Below are 12,307 nucleotides of genomic sequence, written 5' to 3'. Positions count from 1 at the left end.
TCTAATTTCAAATTGGTTTATGCCTCGTATCTTTTTTCTTTTTTTTTACATGGAAATGTATTGCAGTAAAAGTATACTTTTTTGGGGCTAAATGTAGCTACAATAAGTAAAAGAAAATTTCGACAGAAATATAATAACTCAAGTAAAGAACAGATCTATATTCTCAAAAAATACTTACGTACAGTTACAAAGTATTTGTACTTTGTAACTTTACACTACTAGTTTCTCCAGGAGGGATTGTAGTACAGGGAGTAGAACAGATGTTAGACAGGTGAAGCTGCATGGTCTTGGTGACAGTAGTATTCATAGGGGTACAAATGAAACTGCCCGTGACAATGGCAGGGCTGGCTGTTCTTCGAGTGGTTATAATACTCGTAGTGGATCGAAAAAAAACTCATACTTGTGGAGTGGTAAGTGTGGCGGACAAAGGGGCATGGTCAAGCACCGGCTGCGAACCACAGCACGGTTCCCTTTTCCCGCGGCCACCAAGCTGCCTCGAATTCCAGAGAGAGAGAGAGAGAGAGAGAGATTGAACTAAACAATAAATCTCAAGCCATGTTGGCGCACCACGGCCAAAAAGACTCCATCTCCCTCCCTGACCCCATATCTGTGGGAAGAAACTCCCACGGTAAGTAAACGTAAAATGAATCAATTTTTACTCATAAGTACGTTTAACGAACACAGGTAAAAAATTGTGTCCAATTTAGAATGAAAACCTGGAAAATCTGTTTTCATTCTTTTTGTGTCAACAATCAGGAACATTTTCCACATTCATGAACAAAATTGGAGGTGATGGACTTCAAAATCATCAATTACTGCTACCATTTGCTGTGGTCTAAGTTAATGTATCTTATAGGAACTATTTCCAAGGTAAAACACACAATAAAATGTAACCATATAAACCCATTAAAACCTGTGATGCTGTTAAGAGCATTACTTCTGTATAGTTTAGTGCTTGTCTGTGTATGCAAATGTAATGACAACCTAGAAATAAATGTAATTAGTCGTTAAATCCGCTATTTTTTTTTGCTTCTTGAATTTAAAACCTTCTGCAGCATTCCTATAGTTAGGAACAGTCATGATTTTACATAGTTACAAATAAATAGTGTAATCCAGGACATGAAAGAATAAACACTGTTCTATCGCTTTGATGAAAGTGTCTACTAAATGACAGTGTAAAGTAACAGTATTTGCTATCACCATCATTACAAAAACCTTTCTAAACTATTGTTTACTGACAAATGAATTAATTAACACAAACTGTCCAACCTGAGCTGTCCCTCTAATGTACTCGTTCTTAATCCTGTCCATCCTTGTCACTCCCAATGAAAATCTCAACATCCTCAACTCTGCCACCTCCAGCTCAGCCACCTGCCTTTTTCTTGGTGTCACCACCTTTAAACCATACAACATAGCTGGTCTCACTACCGTCCTGTAGACCTTCCCCTTCACTCTTGCTGGAACACTTCTGTCACAGATCACCCCGGACACTCTTCTCCACCCACTCCACCCTGCCTGTACTCTCTTCACCTCTCTCGTGCACTCTCCGCTGCTGTGGATTGGTTGACCTCATCTGCCTTCTCCACCTCCACTCCTTGCATTCTCAGCTTTTTGCCGCCCTCCCTCCCATTCAGGCACATGTATTCTGTCTTACTCCTGCTGACTTTCATTCCTCTTCTCTATAATGCATGCCTCCACTTCTCCAGGCTCTCCTCCACCTGCTCCCTACTCTCGCTACAGATCACAATGTCATCCGCAAACATCATAATCCAAGAAGACTCCCGCCTGATATCATCTGTTAACCTGTCCATCACCATTGCAAACAAGAAAGGGCTCAGAGCTGATCCTTGATGCAATCCCACCTCCACGTTGAATGCCTTCATCACGGCTTCTGCACACCTTACTACTGTCTGACTGCCCTCATACATATCCTGTACAACTCTTAGGTACTTCTCTGCCACCCCCGACTTCCTCATGCAATACCACACTTCCTCTCTCGGCACCCTATCATATGCTTTCTCTAAATCCAAAAAGACGCAGTGCAACTGCCTCTGGCCTTCCCTGTACTTTTCCATCAGCATTCTTAAAGCAAACATTGCATCTGTAGTACTCTTTCCTGGCATGAAACCATACTGCTGCTCGCTGATCCCCACCTCTCCTCTTAACCTAGCCTCCACTACCCTTTCCCATAGCTTCATGCTGTGGCTGATCAACTTTATTCCCCAGTAGTTACCACAGCTCTGTACGTCTCCCTTATTCTTGAAGATGGGTACCAGTACATTTCTTCTTCCTCTCCCTTTCCAGGAGGGTGTTAAACAGCCTTTTTAGGAATGCCACTGCCATCTCACCTAAACATTTCCATGCTTCCCCAGGTATGTCACCTGGGCCAACTGCCTTTCCACTCTTCATCATCTTTAATGCTGTTCTCACCTCATCCTTGCTAATTTGCTGCACTTCTTGACCCACCATGCCCACATCATCCACTCTTCTCTCCCTCTAATTCATTCATCAACTCCTCAAAGTGCTCCTTTCACCTTCTCAACATACTCTCTTCACTAGTCAGCACATTCCCATTATTATCCTTTGTCACCCTAACCTGCTGTACATCCTTCCCAGCTTGGTCCCTTTGTCTTGCCAATCGGTACAAGTCCTTTTCTCCTTCCTTACTGTCCAACCTCTTATACGACTTGTCATATGATTTTTCCTTTGCCTTTGCGACTTCTCCATTTACCTTGTGCCGCATCATCTTGTACTCCTGTCTACTTTCTTCATCTCTCTGACTATCCCATGTCTTCTTCGCCAACCTCTTCTGCTCTATGCTCTCCTGTACTTCCTCATTCCACCACCAAGAGTCCTTTTCTTCCTTCCTCTTCCCGCATGATACACCGAGTACCTTCTTGGCCGTCTCCCTCACCACTTCTGCATTTGTTTCCCAGTCATCTGGTAACCGTTCATTCCTACCTATTGCCTGCCTTACCTCGTCCCTAAATTGCATGCAACATTACTTTTTCAACTTCCACCATTTTAGCTTTGGCTCTTCTTTCACTCTCTTCCTCTTTTTGGACTCTAGAGTCATCCTACAGACCACCATCTGATGCTGCCCAGCAACACACTCCCCTACCATCCCTTTGCAGTCACTAATTTCTTTCAGATTGCACCTCCTGCATGAGATATAATCCAGCTGTGTGCACCTACCTCCACGCTTGTATGTCACACTGTGTTCTTCCCTGTTCTTGAAATACGTATTCACAACAGCCAATTCCATCCTTTTGACGAAATCCACCACCATCTGTCCTTCCACATTCCTCTCCTTGACACCATACCTACCCATCACCTCCTCATCATCTATGTCTCTGATCCCTTCGCCAACATGCCCATTGAGATCTGCTCCACCGACCACTCTCTCTCCTTTGGGGACGCTCTCCACCACTACATCCAACGCATTAAAGAATTCTTCTTTCTCTTCCATCTCACACCCAACTTGGGGAGCATATGCACTGACCACATTCATTATCACCCCATCAATTTCCAGCTTCATGCTCATTACTCTGTCCGACACTCTCGTCACCTCCAAAACACTCTTGACATATTCTTCCTTCAAGACTATCCCGACCCCATTTCTCCTGCCATCCACTCCATGGTAGAGCAGTTTGTATCCGGCTCCGATACTCCTGGCCTTACTCCCCTTCCGCCTGGTCTGTTGTACACAGAGTACATCTACCTTCCTTCTCTCCATCATGTCAGCCAGCTCTCTCTCTTCACCCTTCATAGTGTCAACGTTCAAAGTTCCTACTCTCAACTCCACTCTCCTACCCTTCTTCCTCTCCTGCTGTCTCCGGACACGCCTTCCCCCTCTTCTTCTTCTTCGGCCGACAGTAGCACAATTTCCATTGGCACCCTGTTGGCTAACGGCACCAGTGGCGGTCGTTGTTAACCCGGGCCTCGACCGATCCGGTATGGAAATCAGATTTGTTGTCCGCATGTTTGACTTGGCATGGTTTTTACGCCGGATGCCCTTCCTGACGCAGCCCTCTCTGTTCATCCGGGCTTGGGACCGGCACTGATGATACACTGGCTTGTGCACCCCCAGTGGCTCTTCTTCTTCCTCGGCTGACAGTTGCACGGTTTCCACTGGCACCCTGTTGGCAGACGGCACCAGTGGCGGCTGTTGTTAACCTGGGCTCGACCCATCTGGTATGGAAATCTGATTTGTCAAACAATCTGACAGTAAAGTAAATTATATTATTATTATTATTATTATTATTATTATTATTATTTATTTATTTATTTATTTAACGAATAAATACACTGGAAATAAATGTCCTTTTACAAAGAAAAAGAGTTTTTAGAAAGTAATAATCATAGAATAGATTCGATTTGTTTACACACAAAAGGAGATCTGGGAGTGTTAGGTTCACACCATCGTTCCTTGTGTTGTAGAGTTCCACATCCTTGCACACAGTATATTCGTATTATCATTTCATAGTAATAGTATTGTAGTAGTATTATGTTATGTGTCCTTATACAGCCGATCTATGTTCAGAACGCTGCATTCGAACGCACTTGGAAATTGCTTTTTCTGCCACGGTCGCGAGGCGGGAGCCGAGACTGCATGGTTGAAATCGAAGTTAAGACCTTTTTCACTTAATAACAATTTAAAAAAATAAACAACCTACAGAAAAGGGAAGCATTTCGGCAAACTCTGCCCCGAAATTCCGACTCGGACGTCCGAATTAAATGGCCATTGCTTGCTACTCCACACAAAATAAAGGAGCTCTGGGTTTTCCGAGTGCGGATTTGGCGGGAATGCAGCACATCGGCTCTGGACCGGATGTTTACATTACACCGCGGGAGCTACCGGAAGTGCAGTCGGCGCACGCTCAGCGCGGAGGAGCGTGGTAGGGAAAGCGGCTGTCGCGGGCTCCGATCACCCCCCGTGACAGCGACGCGGTTCGAGTCCCAACAAACACACGTTTCTGTTCAGCGTCGCCTCCGGTTCGGTCGCGCCGGCGAACGCTGCAGCGGGGCCGGAGCTAGTTCGCCGGCCCGCCACGACGTGTCCCCGGGGACGTTTGTTCAACGTTCGGGTCGCCACCGAATAACCGTGAACTGTGAAAGTGCTTCTGTTTTGTTTGGGTTTTTTTACGCTCCGTTTGCGTCGACTTCTTCGGCGTTAAAACTGCAACAGCGGTGGGTCATGTTCCTTGGCCGCGTCCCGACTCGGACGTTTTTCACAAAAGTGGGTTTAGTGCGCCGAGCGGTGGCCGTCAAAACGAGGACAATCCCCAGAGTGCATGACCCGTGTGTCGTCCGCAGCCTAAGTCCAGTGGATGTGCCCGTATGCCGGATCAAAGCCAAGGTAACGTTTATTTTTATTGTTTCTATTTATTCATAATTATCTTATACAGCGGTACCTCGATTTACGACCAATCCAAGATACGAGTAGCGATAGTCGCGAAAATGTGTATCGACTTGCGACCGACTGCTCCAAGATACGACCGTGGAAATTTGCAGTTGGCGCGTCGGCGGCCAGTCAGCAGTCAGCAGTCAGTCAGTCAGCAGTCAGTCAGCAGTCAGTCAGCAGTCAGTCAGCAGCCAGTCAGCAGTCAGTCAGCAGTCAGTCAGCAGTCAGTCAGCAGTCAGTCAGTCAGCAGTCAGTCAGTCAGCAGTCAGTCAGCAGTCAGTCAGTCAGCGGGGCGACCTACATCGTGTGTGCACGTAGTTCGTCGCTCATCCATATTTTTTTCATATCTACTGTGTTTGTGCTGTGTATTTTGTTTATTTTCACCCTTCGTGATTTCATAATTTACATGGGAAAAAATGCTTCCACATACGACTGTTTAAACATACGACCGTTCTTATAGAACGAATTGCAGTCGTAAGTCGAGGTGCCACTGTATATATCATATGACCAGTGGTGGGGAGAGACTTTACACTTGTACACCACTACACACTTTTTTTCAGGATCTGTCTTTATTTTCGTAAGCCCCCGTGAAACCACCTGTACTACGTTTTGGAAGGGAAATGAACATGTGAGAAGGGAGTAGCGCTCTACGCGGAGGGGACTGTATAACCAATTCAGACGTCTGTCCGCGGACCTTGGTCGCTCCCGCGGACTACCGGTTACTGCCACTAGGGGGCGCTGAAGATAGTGGTCCGAACCAGTGAGTGGGTAATGCTTTTTGGTCGGTCCTTGTGGTCCGGACCAGTTGCTCAGCGTCAAATGCTTTTTAGGCAAACTCCGGAGGGCATAGTACGGTAATAGTAAATTAAACAGAAAGAATAATAGAAATGAGAACAGGAATAAGATAAAAAAAAAAAAAAACAATATGAGAACTTTAAAAGTAAAAATTAATAAATACAAATCTATATACAGCATACAGCATATGTATTTACAGTATGTACATAATTATGTACATTGTGCAATGTTGTGCAATATCAATACAATTATATATATATATATATATATATTGTGGTGAGCTTGCGCCATGAAACAAATTAATTCGGTCAAGACAGAGAGTTCTTTTATAAGCCACAGACTGCGTCCCATACACCACATGACTAGGAGGGACCGCTTCCATTTATTTTAACAGACAACAGTAACACATAGAACCCCTCAGGCCATAACCGGCTCCATCAGTCAACGTCACGGGCCTGTCCTAGTCATCAACAACAGTTAACGCCAACAATTGGAAACACATAATAAAACACAATGGAGATACATAACATCTCCGGACCCATAATCCTTTGCATCAACATAACCAAAAGGCCTGGGCCCACCCCCTTAGGTCCCTACATAGCCCCCACCTGAGCGGTCAGTTACCCTCGACGACCCCATCACCTCATACAAAGTCTGCGAAATGTGTACGGTGTGCTGGTCAGGAAGTGGGGTGCTGTGCTCGCCCTCAACCCTAGCAGAAGGAGGGACAATGTTACCCCACTGGGAATGGTAGCCCTTCACCTCAGGACCGGATGCCGACACCTCTGCCCACACTGGGAGCTGTCCTTCCTCCAGCCAACCCCGCACTTGCACCAACACGGTGTCCACTCCCTGATGTTGCTGCAGCTACTGGTTTGACACCGGCAGCCAGCCCTCATCACTCCTGGTCTGGATGGTCACGGCATCACACTGTTCCGCGCCTCCTGACGCCAACAGTAACGGCACTCCATCGCCGCAGGGGGGCGCCGGGAGGGGGTGTTGGCAATACCATGCTGACGTTCCAGATGGTACTGCAGAGGCAGGGCTGAATGGCCCTCAGGGTTAAGAAAGTTCAGGAGCCAGGTGAGAGAGGCATGGTCGGTGCGTAGGAGGAACCGATTGCTGTGCAGGTAAGGTTGGAAGTGCCACAATGCCTGGACTACTGCCAGCCGCACCCGCTGGGTGACGCAAAGGTTCCTTTCGGCCCAGCTCAGTGCCCGGATGTAGTAGGCCGTTGCCTGCTCCTCACCCCCTTTTCCTTAGGACAAGACAGCTCCCGCCCTCACGTTACTGGCATCAGTGTCCACAATGAAGGGCTTCTGGGCATCAGGATAGGCCAGCACAGGGGCCTCGATCAGGGCGCTCCAGAGTCGGGTGAACGCCGCATTGCAGGTGTCATCCCAGCAGAAGGGCCCTTGTTGTTCAGGCGGGCTGGCAAAGTCCCTCATGAACTGGCGGTCGTAGGAGGCCAGGCCTAGGAAGTTTCGCAGCTTGCTGACAGTAGTCGTCGTTGGCCAATCCCGCAACCGCTATTGCCAGATTGGTGGCTACCCCCTGCGCGTCGACAACATGCCCCGGGATGGCTCTTTTTTAAGCCTCAACCCCCTGTCGAATAACAGCGAAAACCTCCCGCAGGTTAGCCCAGGCCCTCTCGAAACTGTTGGCATGTACCAGTAGGTCGTCTAGGTATACCACATAGCGATCGCAGGGAATGGCTGCCAGCGCCGTTTCCATCAACCTCTCGAACGTGGCTGGCGCATTAGAGTCCAAATGGCATGACGTAGAACTGCCACAGCCCTTGCCCGATGCTGAACGCTGTCTTTGGCTGGGCCTTCGCCGCCACCTCCACCAGATGGAACCTGCAATGTAATCCAGGGCATCGTCGATGCAGGGTAGGGGTTCTTGGTAGTTACAGCATTCAGACGCCTATAGTCCATGCAGAACCTCTAGTTGTCATCCTTCTTTCTCACCAGAACACCTGACGCTGCCCACGGGCTATGTGAAGGCTCGATCACTCCCGCAGCAGCCATCTCCCGGATCTTCCTCCACTACCAGACGCTTGGCCAGGACTGCAGGCGTATGGGTGGGGAGGAGCCAGTGTCAATGGCATGCTGGACCAACCCCATCTGCATGCAGTCCTAATCCTTGGCAGCGTAGAGGTCGACATTGTCATTGAGGAGCTCCTTTAGCTTCCGACGCTGTTGGTGATTGTGCCTCACGTCTACGTTTCCACAGCTCCTGGACTACCATCTAGGTCTCAGTAGATGGACGCGAAGTAGGGAGTGTACGGGACCCCCCGGCTGTTGGCGGCGACATAGAGGGCCCCTTGGTTGCTGGCGGTGCTGTGGAGGGCCCATTGGTGGCTGGCAGAGGTATAGAGGACCCTCTGGTGGCTGGTGCAGCTCGGGCAGCAGCTGTCCACTGGTGGTCTCGCCGAGCCCTTCTCGGGCCTGGGTGAAGCGCTACGGTCTCCGAGCCGATGGTGAGAGCAGCCCGGGCGCCAGGACGGGCACCAGGACAGGTCAGCAGGTCCAAACCGATGATGCATCCTGGATGTGGGCTAACCAGAACTCATGCACCATTTCCTGGTCTCCAATGTGAGTCCACACTGGTTTTGTGCCCTTCATATTGGCTTTTTCCTTCTTCACCGTCATCATCTGGACAGAAGTAGGGGTCCAAGCTGAAGAGGGTACCCCCTTGGTGCCCTGCAGGATTCCTGGAAGGACGAGGGTGATGTTGGACCCAGTGTCCACAAGGGCTTGGCAAATCTGGCCATCAAGTTCACAGTCCACGTAGAGGCCCCCGTTGTGGCCAAGGCGGCCCACCAGGGTACATCCACCTTGGAGGGGAGTCAGGTGGTGGTCGTCGTCGGGACTGGGGGTGGCACCCAGCAAACAAGCTCTCTGTCGTCGTCCTCCAGGTCGTTGCCGTCGCAGTCTGCTGCTCTGATGTGTGGTCGGGACGAGGGTGCTCTTGGTGGGGTGGCTCGGCCGCCAAAAATCGCCTCAGCCCACTCTGCCTCCTGTAGTGCCTCATCTAGCGAGCGGGGTGCAGTGAGGCGCACTTGCTGGCGTAAACACTCCGGTGATGGCGCCCGCAGGAATGCGTGCCAGGCGAGGTCCTCCTGGTCTGCTGAGCTGAACTGTGATTACTATGTTGAGCGTGGAACCGCACATCTGCTGTAATGGTACCTAGGCTCTCTCCTTCCTGCCGATAGCGGCTGGCCAGCTGCTGCTTGCTTTTGTCCGCAAACAGGTACTGCCCGAAACGTCTCTCCACCGCTATAATGAGGGCTTGGGAGTTGCACTGCTCTTTTGGTGTGAGGTCTAGCAGAACCTGCAGTGCCTGTCCCTCCAGGGCCAGGTGGACGGTGGCCTCTTCGTCTCCTATCGGCTGTACCATTCTGCAAGCCGTAGCTGGGCAAGACAGGGCTCCAACAGCGCCTCCCCCACTGTACCTTGGCAGCTTAGCAGGGGTTCAAGGTGCAGCCATGGTCGACGGAACCCAAGGCGTAGGTGTAGCTGGTAGATTTTCATAGGCAGCTGACAGCGTTTCTAGTTTCCCCCCTGGCCACCAGGTGGCGACCGATCTCTGGTTGGTTTAAAACTTGCGCCAGAAACTCCCTTTTTCTCAGTTGCGATGCACTGGCGCCATTGGTTTGGGCGGGGCAACCTGTCAGTTCGTCCATCTTCCGTATAGCCTCTGCCGTTTCGCGGAGCTCTTGATTAATTTGGTACGTATCCCACATCTGACACCAGATGTGGCGAGCCTGCGCCGTGAAGCAAATTAATTTGGTCAAGACAGAGCATTCTTTTATAAGCCACTGCCTGCGTCCCATACACCGTACGACCAGCAGGGGCAGCTTCCATTTATTTTCACAGACAACAATAACACACAGAACCCCTGAGGTCATAACCAGTTAAGTCAGTCAACATCAGGTCCTGTCCTTGTCAACAACAACAGTCAACGCAGTTTGGGTCAACCCCCAACACAAACAACACAGCCTAGCACCAACAGAATATCCCCAACAGAATGTAAAATATAAAACACAATGGAGACACATAACATCTCTGGACCCACAATCCTTTGCATCAACATAACCAAAAGGCCTGGGCCCACCCCCTATATAGATCTCTTGCTCTACACAAACAATCACATAATCAAAATTTGGTAGTCTGCGGCGCAATCTGGCAGCTGAAGACATCTGGTAACAAGGGCCATGGATGGACCACACGACACACCACTGAGCAACTTGTCTGGACCACGGACCGACCACAAAGACAACTCAGTAATTGGTCCGGACCACTAGCTTCAGCGCTCCCTAGTGGTAGTAACCAGTGGTCCGCTGTAGCGTCCATGGTCTGTGGACAGACCACTGAATTCAGTGAAATGACTACAAGCCCTGCTGGTTTTGTGGCGTATATCGGCTATATCAGGGCACTGGATTTGTATAGTTATTTACTTTTTATACTTAGAGCCCATTTCCAATAAAGTACTTTTATACTTTTACTTAAGTAGAAATGCCTCTGTGGTACTTTAACTGGATACATTTTGTCAGTAATTGTATTTTTACTGAAGTGAAAAGTCTGAGTATTCCATCCACCACTGTCAAGGATGCCTACGCTATTCTTCCTTTAACAGTGGATGGAGTGTGAAATCCAGTGTGTCAGTATTTCCTGTGACATGGAGAAGACGATTCATCTCTCAGATGATGACTGTGTTGGAAGTGTTAAAGAGAGTGAAATAGAAGATGGGCTGCTAATCATGACCACAGGCGTGGTGGATGCACCAAGCAACGAACCAAACCATGGTTCAGTTGAGACACTTCCAGGTGAGTGGCTTAGATACTGTGGCTCTGCAGTTTAAGTCTTGAAATGTCTAAAATTCAGTTTTACAAATAATTGCCATTGAAAGTCAGTAAGTACTTTTAAATTTGAATTTATGAGGACTTCTTTTGAACATAAACATTTTGTCCGATTCTAACGCTAGACTTACCCAACTCATGTAATACCTACCTACCTGTGATACTTACCTGTAGAGAGAAATCAAAGAATTAGAATTTAATGGTTAGATTTATAACAGTATATCATGTTACCTTACTGTCAGACCTAAAGGAAACTGTTATAGCAACAGTTCATTGAATAATTTAGTTAACATACACTGTTTTTAAGTAATACTTACCTCTGCCCTGTACCAAATATATATAACATTAGTACCTTTACACGTACATAGAATACTTTATTGAATAAGAGGTGATTTGTCTGAAAAAAGTCTTAAATTGGTGTCTTTAAATTCTATTAAATTGAACTCTGACACGCTGCTATGTTATATTTTATTTTTATATTGAATATGCCTCGATCTGTAGATAAAGTATCATGTCACCATTTAATGTAAAAAACCTTTGAGATTGCTTGTAATCTGATAAATAAAAAAAATATTACCACTAATCTGTTAGGTGTGCATTAAAGAAAATAAATCACAAAAGTGTGTCCAGGTTAAGAGAAAGTTTCAAGTTTACTTTTTAAATTAATGTGGTTGTATTATTATTGGCTGAATGTCCCAATAAAATCTGTCTCTGACAGGGGTAATAGAATCAGTCGTATATCTTGACTACATGCCATATTGGGTATTTATACTTAAGAAGCCACGGTTGTGCTTTGTTTTTAAAATGATTTGTGACACACCGACCAATGTTCTCAGAGGATAGTCACACGTTTTGAGTTTTCACAATATATTAACTTGGGTTAGTTGGTACTGTATGAAGTCAAATGTTGGTTATGATTTGTTCAGCTGCAGCACTGAAGCATAATGTTTTTCAGCGAAATGCAATTGGGTTGTGATTAGGGGAATTAGCATATTTATGATTTTTTTGTTTTGTCTCTGGACTTTAAACCCATCAATGTACTATATTTAGTGAGCACTGTTCGCACAAGCCCACAACTGAAAGTATATATACTATTATGTTGAGGGTGTGTTATTCTGGGGAACAGTTTGTTTTTCTCAAACAAGTTTTGGAAACCGTTTCTGCATCTATTTGTTTTATGCCCAATTTCTGTTCATTTACCTCTGTTATGTTACCTGCATTTGTGGGAGTGTGATGAGTTCTCT

At 47.3% G+C, this 12,307-nt stretch overlaps 1 protein-coding gene across 1 annotated transcript in view; it reads left to right on the top strand.

Moving 5' to 3' along the window:
- Nucleotides 1-4,975: 4,975 nt before the first annotated feature.
- The window catches only part of akap7 (A-kinase anchoring protein 7), a 46,967-nt gene continuing 39,635 nt past the window's right edge, over nt 4,976-12,307 (top strand). The window contains exons 1-2 of the mRNA XM_080024560.1: nt 4,976-5,359; nt 10,841-11,030. Coding sequence (XP_079880686.1) covers nt 5,198-5,359; nt 10,841-11,030 — 352 coding nt within the window. The 5' untranslated portion in view covers nt 4,976-5,197. The remainder of the gene's footprint in view (nt 5,360-10,840; nt 11,031-12,307) is intronic.

This window comes from Zeus faber, assembly GCF_960531495.2.
Source record: "Zeus faber genome assembly, chromosome: 2".
Lineage (NCBI taxonomy): Eukaryota > Metazoa > Chordata > Actinopteri > Zeiformes > Zeidae > Zeus > Zeus faber.
This window is presented reverse-complemented; position numbering and strand designations above follow the sequence as displayed.